The 23,456-nt window shown below is 39.4% G+C and overlaps 1 protein-coding gene across 3 annotated transcripts in view; it reads left to right on the forward strand.

Moving 5' to 3' along the window:
• PTPRG (protein tyrosine phosphatase receptor type G) overlaps window positions 1–23,456 on the forward strand; it is a 744,286-nt gene that overhangs the window by 515,255 nt on the left and 205,575 nt on the right. For all 3 annotated transcript variants that reach the window (XM_010357825.2, XM_010357826.2, XM_030927161.1), the window contains exon 5: window positions 12,886–12,981. In XM_010357825.2, coding sequence (XP_010356127.2) covers window positions 12,886–12,981 — 96 coding nt within the window. The remainder of the gene's footprint in view (window positions 1–12,885; window positions 12,982–23,456) is intronic.

Below are 23,456 nucleotides of genomic sequence, written 5' to 3' on the forward strand. Positions count from 1 at the left end.
AAGTTTCATATTACAAAGAGCACAAACACCGTGGTAGTGATTTTTGTGTTTTTGAAATACAAATGAGTTCCAGATGCACCTAGGGACCCCTCCCCCTCCACTGTGTCCAAGGCATTAAGCTCCACTGCATTTCAGAACCAGCTTTGTATATAAAATAGCCATGCAAGCAAGGAAACGTTGTTTCATTAGAGAAAAAAAAAAAAAAAAAGCCATTTCAGTCACCTCAAGAGTAGTTGAAGTTACTGGTTTATGCACAGGGACAAAAGTGCTCTCCCGGCTGGGCGCAGTGGCTCACGCCTGTAATCCCAGCACTTTGGGAGGCTGAGGTGGGCAGTTCATGAGGTCAGGAGATCGAGACCATCCTGCTCCACATGGTGAAACCCCATCTCTACTAAAAATTACTATAATTAGCTGGGCATGATGGCGCATTCCTGTAATCCCAGCTACTCAGGAGGCAGAGGCAGGAGAATCATTTGGAGTCAGGAGGCGGAGGTTGCAGTGAGCTGAGATCGGGCTGCTGCACTCCAGCTTGGTGACAGAGCGAGACTCCGGCTCAAAAAAAAAAAAAAAAGAAAATCAACTGCTCTTCCAGTTTCAATCTCCCTCACAGCAGACTTGATCCTCCCCCTCAAAGTTCAGTAGTAGTGTGAAAGGGAAAGAAAAACAAAGTGCTTTACCATGCCAACTGATAATGTTTCATGTTGACAGTGAGTGTGGGACAGGGTTTCTGCATCTCAGCACTATGGACATTTTGGGCGGATAATTCTTTTTTTTTTTTTTTTTTTTCTGTCAACCTCCAGAGCCTGAGTAGGCGCAGAGAAACTCCCATGATGTGGGGCACTTTTCTATGCATTCTGAGGTGTTTAGGCGCACCCCTGGCCTCTCCCTGCTAGATCAGTGGTCCCCAACCTTTTTGGCACGAGGGACCGGTTTTGTGGAAGACAGTTTTTCCACGGACCATGTCGGGGGTGGCGATGATTTCAGGATGAGTCAGTTGCATTACATTTATTGTGCACTTTATTTCTATTATTATTACATTGTAATATATAATGAAATAATTTTACAATGTATAGTTGTATAATGTAGAATCAGTGGGAGCCCTGAGTGTGTTTTCTTGCAACTAGATGGTCCCAGCCAGGGGTGATGGGAGACAGTGACAGATCATCAGGCATTAGATTCTCATTAGGAGTGTGCAACCTGGATTCCTCGCATGCGCAGTTCATAATAGGGTTTATGCTCCTATGAGAATCTAATGGCGCCACTGATCTGACAGGAGGCAGAGCTCAGTCAATAATGTGAGCTATGAGGAGCAGCTGTAAATACAGATGAGGGGGTTGGGGACCTCTGCACTAGATGCCTATCACCCCTCAAAGAGTGACAACCAAACATGTCTCTGGACGTGGCCATATTTCCACTAGGGTACAGAATCACCCCAGCTTAAGAACACTGCTCTGGAAGCTTTGTACTAGGACCCTAGAGAGAACCAACAGGTAGAGTTCATTGCTGATGGGAATTCTGGTCAGGATGTTGTATGGTAGAACAGTTGTAAGTATGTGGGCTCCACAAGCAAATGCCTAGATTTGAGTTCCAGAGTTAACTACTTCTTAGACAAGACCTACTATCTCAGCCTTAATTTCCTTTTGTATAAAATAGGAGAAATAAGAGTATCGCCCCTAGAAAATAGTAGTATTGATTTAAGGAATTAATTGATGTAAAGTGTTCAGAATCAGGTACATTTAAGCAACCCTCCTGAGTGCTTTATGCTTGCGGCTGCCTTGTGAAAGGGTAGGCAGGGGCAGTGCTTGGGTCTTGTAATGGTTATTGGGTCTTACTTAGGCTGTAGGGATTCTCTATATTAAGGCCAGTCACTGCAACTTGCTCCATCAAGCAGATAAGTTCAATCTGACCATAATGTCAGGTTTAAAGTAGCTTATATTCAATGGAATGAGCGCAAAACAAGGCAGTAAACTCGGCCTTGCTCTGTTTTGGCTTGTTTGTTTTTAATTGAAGCAGAGTCTCACTATGTCACCCAGGTTGGAGTGCAGTGATGCAATCATAGCTCACTGCAGCCTTGAACTCCTGGGCTCAAGCGATCCTCCTGCCTCAGCCTCCCGAGTAGCCAGAACTACTGGTATATGCCATCATGCCCAGCTAATTTTTTATTTTTTTATTTTTTGAGATAAGGTCTCGCCATGTTTCTCAGGCTGGTCTCAAACTCCTTGGTTCCAGGAATCCTCCTGCGTCAGCCCTGTTACTATGTGAGGTTACACTTTTGTTCCTCTTGGTTTCAACAGCACAGGTATTTTGCTATTTCTGTTTGTTCATTGTTGAAGTACCGTATGTAAAGGAGAAAAATCACACAAAAAATAAGTGTACAGCTGACGAATTTCATATGCTTGTAACCAGTGCCCACATCTGCAAGATAACGTATTAGCACCTGCAGATGTCCTTGTCCAGTTACTGCCGCCTCTGGGTAACCACTGTGTTGGCTTCTAAGTGCTTTAGTTTTTCCTGTTTTTGTACTTCATTGCAATGGAATCGCACTGTTTTTTTTTGTTGTTGTTTGTTTGAATCTGGTTTACCTGGTTCAGCTTTGTTTGTGAGATTTGCCTATATTGTTATCTGTGGTTGTAGTGCATTCCACTAGGTATTTCATTTTGTGTGTCACAGTTTGCCTATCCATTCCATTATTGATTAGTGTTTAGGCAGGTTCCAATTTGGGGATATTGCAAATAGCCCTTTCACTAATTTATGTGGTGGTGTTTTTTTCTTTCTTGTTTTCCCCCTTTAATATTTAGACATGTAAGTAAATCAGTGATTCTGACCATGCCAGACATAGTGGAAGGTGCTTTACTCAAGTTATTTTATTTAATCCTCAATGTAACCCAGTAACATATTTTTAATTCAGTTTACTCATGGAGATGTTAAGGCTCAGTGAGGGGGTAACTGACTTCAATCAAATCACATAACTATTAAATAAGAAAGCTATAGCTTACTGCCTTCCTTCCTGAGTACACGACAAAGGTATCCGGACAAGCTATAGCCAGACTCAGCCTACTTCATTTGTGCCCAAACTTATGCTGAGCTGTAAGAAATAACTCATGAATCATGCATAGTAAATCACTGAAAAACTTAGCTTACTACTGCAACCAAGAGCCTGAGCTCTTCCCTATCAAGGGGAAAGTGCAAACACTGAATATTTATTTGATTAATCAGATGCATCACTGAACCAGAAATCCTGAAAATCAGCTAATAAATAGACATATAACAGAACAAACAAGTTACACACAGAGACTTTTAAGAGAGATCTCAAAAACATCCTGGCACCCGAGTGTATGCCTCATAGCCCTAGTGTGCACCTTAGTTTCTTCTGCTCCAAATCTTGGGATTCCTGCTGTAAAGTAGTTGAAGATAATTCCCTGTTACAGGGCAAATGAAAACAGGAAATAATTAAGGATTTGTGTACTCTGTGATTAATGATATTGTATAAAGGAAATGTTTCAGAATGTTTATTTAAATGCCACCTTGCCTGCAAAGATACCCACTACCTGTTCTTCTTCAGAGCTTAGTTCTTCTAAAAATATTCTTCCAATGAATGCCACACACTGGTTTCTTTGCCACACCCTGTGGCATGACTTACTGGGATGTTGGCTGGCCTGTGGAAATGGTTTATTTGAACCTTACTTTAAGTATCCCTTCTGGTCATAAAGAAAGTCCTCAGGATATACTGTCAGAGAAAAATGAGAGCTGTTTCATCAGTTTTTACTTTTCCAAAGCAAGCGCTTAGTGAAAATGTATTACAACAGCCCTGTGAGGTGTGAGTATTACCTCTGTTTCACAGAAGGGGACACTGGGCCTTAGAGATCTCCAGGCTCTTCAATATACAAATCCGTTCTTATTCTGTAGCAAATACTCTGAGATCTTCATCTAATACTGCCAACTTTATGGATATTTTTCCGTATGCTGTAAGAGTGTGAACTGGTTTGTGACATGGGCTACATTCTCCAGGGTAGAAGCTTGTTAGGAAGAAGTGAGAAAAGATGATAGAGTTCAGAGCTCAAAGAAGCCCAAAAAGTAATTAAGCTGCAAAATGGTTTTATAATGTGATACACAGACACACATACCTGTGTGTGTTTGCTTAAAACCAGTAATGATTTTAGGGGGTATATTAGTCAGGGTTCTCCAGAGAAAGAGACCCCATAGGATCGATGTCTCTCTCTTTCTCTCTCTCTCTCTCACACACACACACACAAACACACACACACACAAACTCTGGCCTATAATTCATTAATTTTAGCTAAGTTACTCTAGCTGAGTTGATATTGCAGTGTTGAGTTCAAAGGCTAGAAACCTGAGCCCAATCTGTGTTGCAGTGTAGAGGCAGAATTCCTTCCTCTTAAAAAGACCTCAGGTCTTCAGCTGATTGCATGAGACCCACCCACATTATAGAGGGTAATCAGCTTTAGTTCTAAGGGCTACTGATTTAAATGTTAATCACATGTAAAACATACTTTCACAAAAAATAACAATGATCCTTTTAAAAAGTAACTAGGAATAAAAACTTTGTTCAATAGGAGAAAACAAAATACCCAGAATGTTTGTGTTATATATTTTAATGTAATATATATAATGTATATTTATCATTTTTCTCCATAATTTAAATGAATAGATCTTCTTTTGTTGGAGTATTAAAATTTTAGGCCAGAGTTACTTAGACAATGGTTTGACTTTCTTGTAGATTAAAGAGAAAGTAATATAATCTGTATTTAGTAGAACCATACCTGGAGTCCCTTGGCCATTTCACAGTGATTTTGGCTTGTATTTGCACCTTTCTGAGCGTTTACTCCAGCAGTTTAAGTTCCTTCATTCTTTCAATATCTTGAGCCTCCTTGCCACTGATCTTGTTATTTATTCCAAGATATGGCATGGACTTTGTTAGTGTTTGTGGCTTTATCATTTGGCTGTCCTTGCTTCAAGCCACTTAGAGCTCCCACTTATCTTATTCATTCCAGAAATAAATTACTAGTATTTACAATGGGCAGCACTGTGCTAGGGACACAGCCTTGCACTGCACAGACTTATGTCCTGCATGCATACATCTTTCTGTCTACAGGCAATGGCAGAATTAGAGTTAGAGTGTAGTGGGTTGAGTGTGTGCATCCTGGCCTCCTTAATACTAGCCGTTACGAAATAATTTAAAAATCATGTTAGATTAAGAGCTTATTTTACAAAAACCTTAATTCTGTCATCATACTATGCATATTGTCAAAAAGGCAGAACTGGCAGATTCACTGTGTTTGGATGTTTACTTTACCTTCACTTCACATCTTTATTCTTAGGCAGCTGTTTCTTGTCCACTACCACGTTCCCAACTGGCAGGTTAACACCAAGCTTGATTAGAAAAATACATTTCCACCTCTTCAGTTCTGTTGTCTGCTGCCTCCTATGTGATTTTTAATTCTGCTCTTGCCTTTTTGGTTACCGTCCTTATCGTCCTGTTTATGTCTCATCTCCATCTGTCCTTTTCTGTAGCTTTTGCCTGTGTGTTCTTCCACTTTAATAAAAATCCCCAGCAGTAGCCTGGAAATTTCTACTGAGTCTTTCAGTAGATTGCCTTCCCCCTGAGCTATCTGCGTGCTGTTTCCTTTCTTACTCCATCATGATTTTTTTTTCTTGGGCCATGTGTAGGGGGCATGTGGGAGAAATAGCTTTTTGAGAGGAAATAAAATGTAGAGCTTTCAAATCTGAATGGAAGTTACTGTTGGGTTTTCTACTCTTATGTTGGGATCATTTCCTTTTGCTTCCATGATCACAGCAACCAGGGAGCTAACTTAGGCTCACAACTATAACATTAGACAATAAAAAGTTCACCTTCTGGAAAATGCCCCCTCCTGCCCATTTCCTGTATAAATGTAGGATTTGTTTAATAGATGCCTCACTTGACCATGAACCATTCATTGCCTTATGCTTTTATTTCGTGATACACTCCCTCAACTTTGGCACTCAGAAATAAAGTTAACCTTGTCTCATTAATGATATTTTAGTCTTCCTAAGTACAGACTGTATCTTCATCTGTCATGGTGCCGTACAGAGAACAGGCATTAAGCAATACTCCTGCCAGTTGGAAGGAAGCACAGTGATTAAGACCTTGAACTCTGAGATTGGAAAGACAATTTTGAAAGATAATTTTTCTGTCCCAACCCCACTTTCCTTCCTTAGGAACTTTGTAAATTTGAAATTATGAATTTTGTAAATCCTTGGTTTCCTTGCCTATAAAATGAGAATCGTACTAGTACATACCTCACTGAGTGTCAATGAATCATACATAGTACAGTACCTGGCAGATAGTAAGCACTTACTGAAAGTTTGAAAAACATTAATAATGTTTTACTATGATTAAAATTAATATTTAAACAACAATAATAGTATCAAAGGCTCAGGATTTCAGATTTGTTGCTTTCTGTTCATTCAACTTAACATGGACAGTGATACATATTGGAAACCAGACATATACACATTTGTAAAGTCAAATTGCAACTGGAGTTATTTTAAATGTAAGGGGAAAGTTGCACAAGGCAGGCAAAAAGGTAAGCTAGGTGGGCATTTTGTTGTGACTTTGTATGTATTACACTAGTACCCTACAACAGTGGAGCATTGACTGTTGTCAATCCTGTACTCACAATGTCCTTTTCACCTCCCTCCCATGACTTGGTAGTATTGGGATTCATGGAGGCATTTGCCATATATGTATTTTAGAACATGCTTCCTGGTGGATGATGATGCTTTTAATGTGATTTGTTTTGCCCCTGTAAAATTCCATTTTCCAAATGTCAAGTTATGCTATATGATACTCTAGGTTATCCATCACCTTGATCGGGCTAGAAAAACGTCTGGAGGGTTTTGCAGTCAAGCCATTCCACAGGTAGACTTGAATGATCCATTTGGGCTAATGACTCTCACTTACGACTTTGAAAAATTTAGCAGAACTGGTCCCATGATTGTGCCCTGGTGCAAGCAGTCCATCAGTGTCTTTTTAATTGAGTTTCATATAGTTTGTTTCTGTGCTTGAGGATATATATATATGTGTGTGTGTGTGTGTGTGTGTGTATTACATATATAATATATATTATCTCCTATCTCATGGAACTCTACATGATGAAGGAATATCTGCTTATAGAGGGTTGATTCAACTTTCCTTCCCTTGCAAAAGAGAGGCCTGATTGGAATAGATTCATCGACCTTTAAGCTATATAGTTTTCTTAAAGAATCATGCCAAAAGTATTCTATTTCAACTGTGTTTGGAAAATATTGAGTTAAAGTTATTAAGTCTTCAAATAACCTTTGAACCGGGACTTAAATGGCCAATTCTAGGGCTAGGGTAGGGAAAATACAGGATGAGCCCAAAACATCTGTGCCTGATAGGAAGTGCTAAAAAATAAAAAATTAGGAGAACGTGGCAGACTGACAGGGACATTCTTTTGAAGGGTCTCCTACTGGGCAAATCTGGGACAATCTGAGCATCAAAATACATAACGTTAGTAATGGAATCTGATAATGGATTGAATAAATAGAAACAAAAATAAACAAGTCCATATGGGTGTAAATGAATGCATGAATAAGTGAATAAACCGCAGTGCGGGGAAAGCGATTCCTTACTCTAGAATGCCATTAATGAATATAGAAGGAATGGTGGAGTTAGAATGTCACAAAGGATCCCAAGCTAGTGAGTCAACATTAAATGAGGAGCAGGATTTTTATCTCATGTTAAAGTATCTCTCTCTAAAGTACTTTTTAATTATGAAAGGAAAATTAATAACTTTATAGTGGACAAACTCAATAGATAGCACCTGAGCTACATGATCAAGATAAATACCTCCAATAGTGGGATAAACCCATATAAATGTGCTGCTGATATAATGCACTGAGAAGATATAATTTTTTTTTTTTTTGAGACGGGAGTCTCACTCTGTTGCCCAGACTGGAGTGCAGTGGCACAATCTCGGTTCATTGCAACTTCCGCCTTCTGGGTTCAAGTGATTCTCCTGCCTCAGCCTCCCAAGTAGCTGGGATTACAGGCACCTGCCACCACACCCAGCTAATTTTTGTATTTTTGTAGAGATGGGGTTTCACCATGTTGGCCAGGCTGGTCTCAAACTCCTGACCTCAAGTGATCCACCCGCCTTGGTCCCACAAAGTGCTGGGATTACAGGCGTGAGCCACCGCACCCAGCCAAGAGACCTCAATTCTATGAATTTTCTGCTCTGTACACTTCAAATTGTCAGAGTAAAGAAAGAGGCTGAGTAACTGTTCCAGATGAAGATGGGGTTGGAAGAGGTCAGTGTAAAAAAGACATGACAACTAAATACAGAGTTTGATCCTAGATTGAATTCTGGACTGAGAACCAGAAAATGATCTGTAATGGACTTTATTTGGGCACTTGCCAAAACTTGAAAATGGTCTGTGAATTAGATAATAGTATTGTATTAATGTGAAGTTTGCTAATTCTAATGATTATTCTGTGATTATGTAAGAGAATGTCCTTATTCTTAGAAATCACACACTTAAGTATTTAGTGGTAAAGGGGGCTATTATCTCCCATTTGCTCCCAAATGATTGAGGAAAAAAAGTGTGTGTGTGTGTGTGTGTGTGTGTATACAGAAAGAGAGCAAATGAGGTATAGTATAAATAATTGGTGATACTGGGTAAAGGAGATAGGGAACAGTTAATCCCTTTATTACTGGATTTTCCAGATTTTTTTTTTCTTGTTGCTTTTTTCTTTTTTTTTTTTTTTTTTTTTTTTGAGACAGGATCTTGCTATGTTGCTCAGGCTGGAGTTCAGTGGAGCCATCAGTAGCCTCAGTAGCCTCAGCCTCCTGGGCTCTAGCAATCCTCTCACCTCAGTCTCCTGAATAGCTGGGACTACAGTTACCACTCCTGGCTAACTTTTTGTAGAGATGAGGTCTCACTTTGTTGCCCAGGCTGGCCTCAGACTCCTGTTCTCAAGCAGTCCTCCCACTTGGACCTCCCAAAGTTCTGGGGTTACATGCATGAGCCACATTGTGCCTAGCCCCAGATCTTTTCTTCAGCTTATGTACACCACGTTTCTTCATAGAAGGATTGCTGTATAGTGAGCATCATTTAGATTAACATTACTAGAAAGAACACACTTGGGGGAATATTGAAGGGAGCGCTCTGGGATCTAGAGCCCAGAATGTTGAAGGAAGGGCTCTGGCCACAGCTCATTTTGAGGATAAAATTGATGTTAACTACCCCAAATACCTTCCAAGATGTTTCCAGCCTCTGTCCAAACTTAGCCATCACCACCGCTGACAAAATATGTTTCAGTTCACGCAAGTCCAATTCATTCAGCAAAACCTCATCTACTTACTCTTATATTTTAGACAGCTTCAGATATTACCATAATTCAGTAGGCTACAACTTGAGAAAAATAGATATTTCAGACCTGTGCTACTGTCCTTTTTATGAGACATTTTATTATCCAGATGGGTGGAGCCAGGACTCAAACACATTTTCTAAAATTGCATTTTTTTTTTACCCACTTGTAAATGAAAATGCCCTTGAAGAGGTCTTAAAGTATTTTGTATCACACACTATTCAGGTGATGCATTAAACAATGCTGCCCCTGCACGTGGGCTGAAGTATAAGAAAGCCTTCTGTGAACCTACTTAATTTGAGAGCCTGAGTTTTAAAAAGAAAGTGAAGTGTAATTTTCTGAATACACCTGTGTGAAGTTTCTTTCTTGGGTTAGTAGTATTGTACCCAAAGCAATTCACCTACTGTTAAACCATTCTAATCTGCACCTTATTGAATGGATTTTTCTCTAAAAATTCATGATGTCTAAAGCTGTCCAAACCGTAAGACAACACATTTGTAAGAAACTGCCAGAATTGGTGCAAATTCACAGTCTTAAAAAGAATTATCTTTAAGAAAGAAAATTCTCCAAAAGAAACTATCCATCCTTGTCCCGTGTACATAGGTATCAGAATTTTTCTAGGAAGTGTCCTGATTTGGGCTACCTGATTTCGCTCTTCACAAAAGAAATGCCATTTGTATTCTTAGCATTTGAGTTAATTCAGTCGTCAGAACTCTGTTTACCTTTGACCTATACTTAGCTTTTCCTGCTGGGACTTTATTGTTCAATGTCAAATCTCTCAATCTCTCTGGGGTGTGGTTGTTCAGTCTATTGCAGAAAATAGCATCATGCCTTTTGGAAAAGTGGGGAAATAGAGGTTACGAAAGAACTAATTATATAGAAGATAGAATTTTCTGTAAGGAGTAGCATCATTCTAGATGATTCAGTGGAATCATACTCTTACTAGAAATTTTAAGATGTTTGCCAAATGTTAATCTTAACATATGATGATGATGATATGATGATGACCAGGTGCAGTGGTTCATGCCTGTAATCTCAACACTTTGGGAGGCCAAGGTGGGCAGATTGCTTGAGCTCAGTTGTTCTAGACCAGCCTGGGCAGCATAGTGAGACCCCACCTATAAAAATATGTATAAAAATTAGCCCGATATGGTAGTGTACACCCGTAGTCCTAGCTGCTTAGGAGGCTGAGGTGGGAGGATCGTTTGAGCCCTTGAGGTCAAGGCTGCAGTGAGCCATGATCATGCCACTGCACTCCAGCCTGGGTGACAAAATGAGACCCTATCTCAGAAAAAAAAATATATGCATATATGGTGATGATGATGGTGATTTGTTGAGCATTGATAAGGTCTAACCATGCTGCTTCATGTTACACACTACGTTAACTTATTTGAGCCTCAGAGTTACCCCAGTAAGTGGAAATACTTGACTTTATGCCTAAGAAAACTGGTGCTTGCAAGTAAATGAGGAAGCTGGAATCGGAACCCAGGTCTTTTTTTTTTTTTTTTTCTTATCAGTATGGAGGCTTTTGGGGGATACCCAATGGTTCATTTTTGTTGTCTATATCTTTTTTTTTTTTTTTTTTGAGACAGAGTTTCGCTCTTGTTGCTCAGGCTGGAGTTCAACGGCACGATCTCGTCTCACCGCAACCTCCGCCTCACAGGTTCAAGTGATTCTCCTGCCTCAGCCTCATGAGTAGCTGGGACTGCAGGCATGCACCACCATGCCCGGCTAATTTTGTATTTTTAGTTGAGACAGAGTTTCTCCATGTTGGTCAGGCTGGTCTCAAACTCCCGACCTCAGGTGATCCGCCCGCCTCGGCCTCCCATAGTGCTGGGATTACAGGCGTGAGCCACTGCGCCCAACTGTTCTCTGCATCTTGTTAAATGTCAAAGTGTGTGCAAGCATTAAAGTTGTATAATGATCCTGAGTTGACTTACCTGTGTTCTGCTTTTCGAATAAGAAATTCTAGTCAGGCCCAGTGGCTCACACTTGTAATCCCAGTGCTTTGAGAGGCTGAGGCATGCAGACTGCTTGAGGCCAGGAGTTTGAAACCAGCCTGGACACCAACGCAAAACCCTGTCCTTACAGAAAATACACAAATTAGCTGGGTATTGTGGCATGCACCTGTAGTCCCAGCTACTCAGGGGTCTGAGGTGGGAGGATCTATTGAGCCTAGGAGATGGAGGCCGCAGTAAGCCGTGATGGCGGCCACTCCATTCCTGCCTCGGCCACAGAGTGAGAGTGAGTTTTTTTGTTTGTCTCAAATAAAAAAAACAAAACATAATGCTAGCCAAATGTAAGAGAAGATATTGATGGTTGGGATGAAAGCACATGGATTTTGGATTCTCTCTGATGTATAATACTAGGTAAATTAACATCAAATTTCTGAAGCACTATTTTCTCATCTATAGCTGAGTATAGTAATTTCTGCCCTAATTTTTTTTTTTTTTTTTTTTTTTTTTTTTTTTTTTTTTTTTTTTTTTTTTGAGACAGTCTCTCTCTGTCGCCCAGGCTGGAGTGCATTGGCGCGATCTCGGCTCACTGCAAGCTCCGCCTCCCGGGCTCACACTATTCTCCTGCCTCAGCCTCCCAAGTAGCTGGGACTACAGGCACCTGCCACCACGCCCGGCTAATTTTTTGTATTTTTAGTAGAGATGGGGTTTCACTGTGTGAGCCGGGATGGTCTCGATCTCCTGACCTTGTGATCCGCCCGCCTCGGCCTCCCAAAGTGCTGGGATTACAGGCGTGAGCCACTGCACCTGGCCACTGCCCTAATTTTTTTACAGGGCTTGATGAGAGGATTAAGCAAAATAATGTGTGGGTTAGCTTTTTACAAACAGGTGGTTAACTCCATTAAAATTTTGCTTCTTAATAGGGAAATTACACCATGACCTGGGTATTAGAAAATTAGAAGGCATTGGTTTTACTTATTTTGGGTGGCATGAATGCATTGTAGTTATGTGAAAAGATGGGATACATTCTGAAGTATCTAGGGGTAAAATGACATGATGTCTAGGTTCATTCTAAAATATGTTAGCAAAGGGCCGGGTGTGGTGGCTCGTGCCTGTAATCCCAGCACTTTGGGAGGCCAAAGCGGGCAGATCACTTTAGGTCAAGAGTTCAAGACTAGCCTGGCCAACATGGTGAAAGCCTATCTCTACAAAAATACAAAAATTAGCTGAGCATGATGGCAGGTGCCTGTAATCCCAGCTACTCAGCTGAGGGAGGAGAATTGCTTGAATCTGGGAGGCGGAGGTTGTTGTGAGCTGAGATCGCATCACTGCAGTCCAGCCTGGGCAACAGAGCGATACTTTATCTTAAAAAAAAAAAAAAAAAAAAAAAAAAAGTTAGCAAAGGAAAAATATGGATAGGTGAATATATTTGGCAAAATCTTAGCAACTGGGGAATATACTTTTATGGTACTATTCTCTCAACTTTTTATTTATGTTTGAAAATTTTCCTAATACATTTTTTAATTGTTCTTACAGATGCAGATTTTCTTTTACAATCCAGATGACTTTGACAGCTTTCAAACTGCAATTTCTGAGAACAGAATAATCGGAGCCATGGCCATATTTTTTCAAGTAAGTTAACAGTGGCTGAAGTATTTCAACCAAAGAATTCTTTGAGTATTTGTTTTAATTCACCGAATTGTTCCATGTTTAATGAATGCATCTGTTTTCTAGTTCACACCTGTCCAAATGAAAGATATTTCATATTGTCTAATGTGTGATTTAAAATGTAAATAAGTATGTTTAGAAACATAATGAAAATTTTTGCATGAATTACTCTGATTTTATTGCTACTTGACTGGTGCACAGATTGAAGAACACATTTATCATCTAAGTTACTTTGCCGCTGAAGCATTTTGAACAGGTTCTTTCAGCATATTAAGAGACTGATATAAAAAAAAGGTGGTTTTTTTTTGAGCAACTTTAAAATTTGACATTACTTGCAAGTAGGTTAATGAATAGCATCAGTCACTTTTCTAAAGAGACCCCCTCTCTTTCCCTCTCAGAAATCCCCATAGTAACTAAAGTGTTTGTTGCAACCATCTCTGTGTTGGTACATTTATGAACTCTTATCCTTCCGTCCTCTCTTTTAATATGACTGTGTTAATGAATGCTCATAACTCAGTGTTGACTCTGCACCTAGAATCCCAGCGTTGCATCCTTCGATAAAATAATGCTGTTCAGACTTTTTAATAAGTCAAATCAAAGTAGTGTTGATCAGTGAGTGCCTTGACCAACTTGCCTGCAGGAGACCTTGGTGCTTTTTGGTGTGGAAGGTCGTCTGAGTAGTAGGCATCTGAGTTGTCTTTCAATCTTAAAGTTGACCTAGCGACTACATAAAGGTGTTCATTTCACCAATGAGTCTCTGCTGGTTGTTGGATGTCTTTTTGACAACTAAAGGAATGTTAAAGACATAAGAGCCTTCTCCAATGCGTCTTTAACATCTGCCTTTTTGAGCAAGTTTGTCAATGAGGTGGAGCCATTCTTGTTTGGAGTATGTTAATTTCACCGCCCTTTTCAATGGGTGACACATGAGTGACAGTTTTCTCCCTTTTAACTACCTTTCTCCCTTTTCTCAAGAGAGGTAAAGGCTCAAGTGAGAGATCAGATATGAACATTTGGAAAGCTTGATATTCTACCTAGAATAAGAACAATGGTTGTCATTGTTGATTATGGCACTGCTTTTCAAACAGTGGGTTCTATCTTACTGTTGTGCCATGAAATGATTTCAGTAAGTTCTGATCAGCATTTTAAAAACAATGACATAGAATTATATAGAATAGGAAATAAGTCAGAAAATATCAGTAAAATATAGTACAGGTAAATATATTTATAGAATTTGTTTATGCACAGTAAGCATATTGGGTGTGTGCTGGATCATGATATAATGTGTATTGCTTACTGTGCATCGTGGTCAAGTATTTTGGAAGTTGTCTGTGCTATGTATTGGCCTAATTTGACCATTGTTCTCCAGCACATCTCTTTTTCCTGATTACTTTTCATGAACACAATAGAGCACAATGTTTTAAGAGCTTATTCAGAGTCAAGATACTTGCTTTTTAATTCCATGATTTCTACTGCATAATGGTAATGTAGTTATTTAAACTTTTCAATCTCAGTATCCTTATCTGTGAAGCAGAGCGAACAGCTAATACATCATGTAGATTGTAGTGGTGATTAGAGGAGTTCCTAGTATGCTCCTGGAACGTAGTGGACACTTGGAAATTGCCAAATAATATGCATCTATAGCCCTCCATGTTTCTGTGGGATGGAGACCCCGGTATACATACTATCTTTTTATGAACAGACATATGTTCTGGACACTGCCCTGTTGGCAGATGACTTGAGTTCTGTCTGGACCTCTTCTGTTCCTTTTTTTTTTTTTTTTTTGAGATAGAGTTTTGCTCTTGTTGTGCCCAGGCTGAAGTGCAATGGCGCGATCTCAGCTCACCACAACCTCTGCCTCCCGGGTTCAAGCATTTCTCCTGCCTCAGCCTCCCGAGTAGCTGGGATTACAGGTATGTGCTACCATGCCCGGCTAATTTTTTTTTTTTTTTTTTTTTTTTTTTTTTGTATTTTTAGTAGAGGCAGGGTTCCTCCATGTTGGTCAGGCTGGTCTTAAACTCCCAACCTCATGTGATCTGCCTGCCTCGGCCTCCCAAAGTGCTGGAATTACAGGTGTGAGCCACCGTACGGTGCCCAGCCCCCTTCTGTTTTTAAACTGTGATTGGTTTGCATTTGGTAGCACTGGGACCACACAAACTGCTCTTAAACAATTTCCACTTGCCTGGCTAACACCTGGTTTTCTGTCATTGTTCCCTTGGTATTCTGCTTTTCATGCAGCTGGATCTCTGCTCCTGTGGCCCTGCCATCAGATCCATCCTCACTTCCTTCTGTGTTGCGCCCACCTATGCCCAGACCTACAAGATTCTACTTCATCGGGAACCTTTCTTAAAAGAAAATTTAAAAAAACACTTTTTAACGTTTTTATGAGTACTGTATGGACAGTTTACAGCATGCTCTACCCAAACACTTTCTATTTTTTTCAGCTCTATAAACTCTTGTTAAATATAAGACCAATTAGAATTTTAGGCAGGCAAGACAAATCAACAAAATACCTCACTGTGAAATCTAGGTTTTGAATTTTTAAAGTATTTCGAGGACACGACTAGTTTGCATATAAAGATATCTAATGTGCGCTTCATTTCTTAGGTCCTTTTCTACATTTGGCTTGCTATCCTATAGACACAAATTGGAGGTCAGATGATAAAAAACAGAACATAATTTTACATAGATAGCAGCTGTATTAAGGTGCTTCCTTTGTCTTTCTTGTTTATTTAGAGACAAGTCTCCCTGTTGGCGAGGCGGAAGTATAGTGGTACAGTTATGGCTCGCTACAGCCTCCAACTCCTGGGCTCAAGGGGATCCTCCTGCAAGAGCCTCTCAAGTAGCTGGGACTACAGGTGCATACCACCACGTCTGGCTAATTTTCTTATTTTTTTGTGGAGACGAGGTCTTGCTTTGTGGCCCAGGCTCGTCTGGAACTCCTGGGCTCAAGTGATCCTCCTGCCTCAGCCTTCTAGGATTATAGGCGTCAGCCACTGCGCCCAGCCCCTTTGTCATTCTTGTAAGCACGCATGTGCTTATATGCTTGAATTCTCACTATGTCATGCAATGCAAATAAAAAAAATTGTTATTTGAATTTGGCATTCTAGTTAGATCTCATTTTTTTATTTTTTTGCTGTCTATAAGAATGATAAATTTGAGAGTTTGATATTTCTTCCCAAAATAGCGAAATCTTGGTATATATTTCCAAATTCAAACCTAGCATCTTACATTTTGGTATTGAAGAAGGGTTTGTCATCTATCTATTCAACATCTATTTGATGCCAGGAGTGGTACTAGTTGCTATGTTAAACATAATAAACACAGTCTTCTCCTGTGCACTAGAACCTCAGTGTCATGGTCCCACAAATAACAGCCAAAAAGAGTTGAACTCCTCTACTTGTAAAAAAGCTATACTCTGACTTAGTGCTTATGAACCCACATATTCATTATTCAGAGTGACACAAAGAAAATGACCCAAAAGCCCAGGCCTAGGCAAGACCAAGTTCTGCAGAAATACCAGTAGTTCGGATGCTGATTTACTTCATATACTAGAATATTTTTTTTTTTTTTTACCATTTCAATTTTTCACTATCTGTGCTGCTTTTTTTTGTTCTCAACATGTGCCCATTATTCCTGGTAATTTTGGCTTTCTCTCTGCCTTTGCTGTGCTTAGATATGATGAAGTTCATAATGTTGCCCTCTAAAAGGCACCCAAATAGGCACAAACCTAGCAGACATCTGGTTGTCCAATGAACCCTTACATTGGCCTACACTGGCGGTTAATTGCACTTTGCCCTATTGTGGCTTACAGGCATGGTTTGTTGAATCTACACAGTGTTTATGATTCTTTTATTCAGTTAAGTATGGAAGGTTTTACACAAAATGTCTTGATGATGTCACAGTAATCGAGATCTGTCTAGTGGCTACCTTGGAGGGAGTGCGCATTCCCATTACAACAAAATCATCAAGCGGTCTTATTCATGTGTTCACATCAACATGATCTTAAGATCATGATGCCTGGCCTGGATCCCAGTAACTCTGAATGGCAGCTGATACATTTTGGTAACAGATAAGAGTTGAAGGTCAGTCTCAGTGCTGAAAGATGGTGAGCCAGGTCTGCCCTTGAGCCACGAGTGAGGGAAGGAAGAACCACCTCCATATGTGGAAGACGGTGAATCAGGGCAGCCGCATCTTGGCCCAGACAGCTCTAGAAGGTGTGCTCCCTTTGTAGCCACTGGTAAGTGGAATATTGTAACTTTCCAGCACGTGGTAGTAATGTGTCTGGAGGAAGGATCACCTTTTTCTAGATCACGCGGATCACCTTTGGGCTTGTTCCCTATTGAAAGCATAGGGGAACACGCAAGAGTGAAATTCGCTTTGAAAGGATTTAAAACATAAATTTAAAATTTAAAAAATTGTCAAGGGATAGAGGTATTTGTTGTTAAAACACTCAAGAGAATAAATACTTGTTTAGTTAATTTATGTAAGTACAAAAACTAAAATAATTATTTTTTATTTGTTAAAGTAAAACTTCTCTACTGTTAACCTAATTTTAATGCCTGTGAAAATATAAAATATCAGAAGTTATTATTTCGTTGGTGCAATAGTAATTGTGGTTTTTGCCATTACTTTTTTTTTTTTTTTCCTTTTTGTGGAGAATGGGGTCTCACTATATTGCCCAGGCAGGTCTTGAACTCCTGGGCTCAAGCTATCCTCCTGCCTCTGCCTCCCTAAGAGCTTTGGTTACAGGCATGAGCCACCATGCCTGGCTTTGCCGTTACTTTTAAAAGCAAAAACCGCAATTACTTTTGCAACAACCTAAAATGCTCTTTCAAAATATTATATTATTATGATAACACCCTACATAGTTTATCTGGTGAAACAAATAAATATAAAAACCCAGGTTTACATGAAATAAAATCAGTGGAATGATTAGGCAATTTGTGGAAGGATACTTTGCTTTTAAAAAACTGTAATTCACAGAACGATTTCATTGGTTTCTTTTTAAGTTGATAGAAGAGAGAGTACCCAATACTCAGAATGACGTTATCTTTAAGTAGTCCTATTTTTTTGAGACCAAGAATCTTTTATCGTCACCCTCAGAATTGGGTTCTGGTGTTTTTCCCTTGGCTTCCATGTGTTTCTTCACCATTAAATGCTTTCATCTACCTTCTCACTAGGACCAACTTGTCTTTTAACCATGCAACCTTCTTAATAGATTTCAGTCAGATGCCCATAGAAGTTTGGTATTCCTGTTCTTTAGCTTTGATTAATTGTGTTTTTTCATGAAGTATATTGTTACTGAATTTATTATCTTGAGGGGAACGTATCATTCATTTCATTACCCAGTTGCGGTTGTCATATGAATGCTTGGAATTTCATTTATATTTCATTAATTCCATTGAACTTTGGAATCACAAACACATGATTCTTCAAGAGTGTCAGCATTTAGAAATGTTTCTTATGTGACACTGTTTCCAGCCTCTTTTATGGCTGTGGTCAGTTCTGAAACTTTGCATCAGAAACAAAGATATAAAATTATTGTCATGTCTGTATCCAGAGATCTAGGAAATAGGTATACATTTAAGAAATAAGTGAATTACATCTGCTTTATTCATCATTCTTAAAGTATTTCTTTTTGACAAACTATCGTCACCAACTCTACTGCAGTTTCCTCATTTAATGTTCTGCTTCTACTGGAAGAGTTGAGTTGCCTGCCTTTGTACCAGTATTTTTTTCATTTTTATTTAAATTCTACCCAGAATATGACTGTAGTCCTTTGGTTTTTCCCTAAGCTCTGTAGAGTCATTTGCCCCCTTTTCATTTCTGCCCTTCTTTCATAGTTGAAAGGAAACTTCAGAACTCAAATACTTTGCAAGTTGCTAACCCATTCTTTATATCATGTCGGTGTTACAGACTGCTTAATTATTTTTCTCCATCTGGAGAGGCTTAGTAATTAAATGAAATGCAGCACCTGGGATTATTTATAGACGTTGAGAAGGCAGGAGGAGTTCTTGATGACTCATCCATCCAGGGCTGGCGAGGAAGCCTTTCTCTCCACTTCCCTGAGTTTCACCTTCCCCCTCCTTCCCCACCATGGGTAGATATGATCTGTCCTTCCTTTGACCCGCTGTGACTCGTAGCATTCCATCTTGTATTAAAGCTGTTATTTTACTTGCTTTCTTCTGCCTTATTACTGTGAGATCATTGAGGCCTGAGAGTCTTTATTCATCATTATGTCTCTTGCACAAGGCTAATACTGTGGCTTGACTGTGTATAAATACTTAGCTGAATTTCATGGAAACACATTGAGGCTCCATTGTCTAGATTGGAAAGGGAAAGCCTAATAGCTTATTAGCTACCAATTATAAAAAATAGGTGTTAGGGGGTGTAGAACCTGAGACTACTAGAGTATAAACTCTTTGAAGTTGAAGTCTGTGTCTTGTTCCTCTTTTTTTTGTATACCACCCACCCACCTTTCCCTAGCCCTCATAGCAGTGCCTTGACCTCAATTATTGCTCAGGAAATATATACTAAGTAAAACTGAGTTAAAGGAAACATTTGTGTTTTATCACATTATAAATTATTTGGGTTTTTGAAAAGCATATGTCTAGATGGCTGTGTAAGCTTCACCCAAAAATGATGTTGTTTATGTCAGAAGTGTAAGATTCTTGAGCTGGTCAAGGACATTGAACATGAAGACTGTGACGATTCACTGAGGATGGTAACTGTCTTACCTGGGCTCCACTGGGTCAAACATGTTAAAAGGATGCATCTCCATTCCATAGTGCGTTCAGAGACCTTAAAGGAGTGTTTTACTGTAAAGAGTTTCTGGATGTATCTTTTATAAGGTTTCCCACCAAAATGCATTTATCTCAGTAGGTGATGAGTGAAGAGGGTTTTTTTTGGATTATTTTGCTAATTTTCTTTCCCGTTGTCTCTGCCTCTTTCTTGCATTTTTCTTTTTTTTTTTTTTTTTTTTTTTTAGAGATGGAGTCTCGCTCTGTCACCCGGGCTGGAGTGCAGTGGCCAGATCTCAGCTCACTGCAAGCTCCGCCTCCTGGGTTCACGCCATTCTCCTGCCTCAGCCTCCCGAGTAGCTGGGACTACAGGCGCCCGTCACCTCGCCCGGCTAGTTTTTTGTATTTTTTAGTAGAGACGGGGTTTCACCATGTTAGCCAGGATGGTCTCAATCTCCTGACCTCGTGATCCGCCCATCTCGGCCTCTCAAAGTGCTGGGATTACAGGCTTGAGCCACCGCGCCCGGCCGCATTTTTCTTTACTTGAGTTAGTCTGTGATAGTTGATGAGTTAGTTTCTGTGCGTTTCAGTGCAACTATTTACTTTTTCTTGCTCTTGCTATTCTTTACACGTCTATGTTTTTCTGCCTCTTTCCCCCCTTCTCCTTCAGATTTTCTAAGCAAACAGAATGTAAGATTTTCTTGCTTATGTATTCGTTCTTGCATTCATTTGCTAACTCATTTGTTCACGCTGCAATATTTGTTAAGCACCTTCTCTGTGCCATGCTCCATGGAAATCATGAGGTATCCTTAGAATTGTGTCCTGCCCTCAAAGTAATTGAGGGACGGACAGTAAGTTTTCAGAAGGGCCTTAGAATTCTTTCTTCACAAGTAGCTTCATTCTATCATTGGGAGCTAGGAGAGGACAGATCAAGTCAGGCAGATAAAATCTCAAGAGGATAATACAAGAATTATATCTTGGGTATATTTTTAAAATGATAAATATTTCATTTTGAGAGTATGAAGTTTCTAGTTGTAAATTTTAGAATTGGACTCTTTTTTCTCCATTTTTCTTCTATTCTGGTATAAAGCAGAACACCACTATTAAAGTATAATTCATTCGTTTTATTTATGGTGACCTAAATTGATCTTTTTATTCTTTTTAACTATCCCCAAAGAGTCTTTTTCTTTTTTTTGACGAAGAATAAATTTTCTATCGTGTTTTAGTTTTAATTTTTTTTTTCTTTTCATGGTTCTGATGGCAGAGTGACACAAGGGCCTTTAACTCTGGGCAGAGAGACAGAGAGAGAAAAGGGAGAAATTAGTAATTTTACCCATCTGCCAAATTCCCACCCTCACTCCCGACCCCTCCCAAAAAAAAAAAATAACTATTTTTGGGTCTGACAAAATTGAGTTTGTGTTGGAGAATGGTGGTAGATTATTTAGAACTTCCTTCTTAGACTGCTTTACAGGATAATGGCAGTAAACTAATATGATTCCTAATTTATTCCTTTCCAGTTGCTGCTGTTTGAATATTGTCCTTCTGACATTTTCCAGATCCTTGGTTTTATCCAGATATAAGTTCCATTCTTTCACTACATTACCTGGAAGTGCAATTTCAGAATGTTTTGGGTTGATTAAGAAGACTTTTTTTAATACACACACAAAAATTAAAATACATATGTTCCAATTAAACTATTTTAACAGCTAATTGATTTCATAGGACTTACCATTAAGTGAAGGCCAGAGTCATTCTTAATGTTCAGTTGCAATTTTGGAAAAGATTTGTGGATGTACAACATTGAATTTATAGCCTATCAGGTGTTTTCAGCACATCTCTTGTCTGCAAATGGCCTGTAATTCAAATTTCCTCTTAGTGGACATTACAGAGGACTATTTAATTATTGGCAAAGCATTACATAATTAAGAGACTTTGAATCCTTTGAATGTGACCATGTGAAAATCTATTTTAATTAAATCATTGCACTTCAAGGACGTTACCAAGTACTTTGCTTTTGTATATCATTGAATGATAGTTTAAAATTGTTTTGGCCATTAGTTGTAATATAAGTCACAGAATCTGATTTTCATAAACTCAGAGAAGATCTTAGGCACTCTGTAGTAACCTTACTATGACGGATGACAGGCCTGGCCCTTTGAAAGGTTAAGTGATTGACCATGGTCCCCTAGCTCTTTGCAGTCTGCCAAGCCGAGAATTTGAGTTGTGTGACTCCCAATGCAGCCACTTTGTTCTTTCCTAGATTTGGTCTTCCTGGAATATGACCTAGTAGGAGGCTTTAGCTGATTAGATTTATCGAGAGAACTCCCGACATAAAGCACATTATATTCACAACCGTTCTTACCTCTCTCTTCTCCCCCAGATAAATTAGTTGCAAGATGTTTCTAAATAGAATACAAACACCACTAATAAAAGTTAACATTTGCTGAGGACTTCACTCATGTAAAATGCTAATGACAACTACTGTACAATATCTCATGTAATCTTCACTGGCACCCCTCAAGGTATTATTACCTCCATTTTATAGATGTGGAAGCTGAGACAAGGAGCTTTTTTCAGGATAAGTTACTCAAAATTACACAAGCCAATAAGTGTTGGAGCCAGCATTTCAACAGCAACCGTGTATCTCCAGGGTCTGTGCTCTCAGTGAAGAACTGAATGGGAAAAGTTGGGTTTTCTGTTGAAGAGGGTGGTAGAGGGAGAAGTATATACTATTGGTCCCAGTTATTGTCATGTGCATATAATTGCTTTCAGGCCTCTCAGTTTTGCTGATAGCTGAAGAGGTATTTTCTTGTAACTTAAAATTATGTTCTTCTTTTTGTCCGTGGTTAAAACCTTTGATCCTAAATTATCTTAGGCTCTGTGTCTATAATTATTTTATAGATTTGATGCCAACTTTTTTCATTAGTTTCCTCCCTTTTATAAAAAGGCTACAAAGAGTATAGAATAAATGCTGTGGTTATGTGTAAGCATAGCGTGAGTGAATGGGGTAAAGATTTGAACTTTGAATTGAATGTATTAATTTTTTAATGACAGCAGTTCTGAAGTGGGGAGGGAGGGAATGGGGCTGTTGTCCCATGGGCAATGTAGCCATGTCTGGAAATACTTTAGGTGTGTCAGGGCAGAGGCACTACTGGCATCTCACGGATAGTGCCCGGGAATGCTGCTGAATATCCTGCAATGCACAGGAGAGTCCTCCACAACCAACAGTTAGCAGCCCAAAATGTCTGTGCTAGCTGAGGTCAAGAAACTCAGATTTATGGTCATCAATTAACTAAGTGACTGAAGATACCAGAATGTCTTCATCTTGGTAGAAGGGGTCAGTTAGGGCTGTTTGGGTTATTTTCTGCAGGCCAAAGTCCATACGAATAACTAATAATCCCAGTCCCAAGAATTCCAATAGTCCCTGGCTACCCGAGACTTGGACAACTGGGATTCCAACATAAGGTGCAAAACTTGCATGCCAAAATATTTAAATCTGCCCTATTCCTACATATCCTAGGTTTATCTCTGCCCTGTTAAATTAAAGCACCCACATGGGTATATTTGTATCCAGACACTGCAGTGATTTTCGAAACAAGCACCAATTTAATAGAACATTGACTTAGATATAGAAAAGTAAACAGAGGTAAGAAGGTAAGAGCATGTACAAATGCTTTTGAACTTGAAATCAGCGAGAAC

The sequence above is a fragment of the Rhinopithecus roxellana genome, chromosome 1 (genome assembly GCF_007565055.1).
Source record: "Rhinopithecus roxellana isolate Shanxi Qingling chromosome 1, ASM756505v1, whole genome shotgun sequence".
In the NCBI taxonomy this organism is placed as follows: Eukaryota; Metazoa; Chordata; class Mammalia; order Primates; family Cercopithecidae; genus Rhinopithecus; species Rhinopithecus roxellana.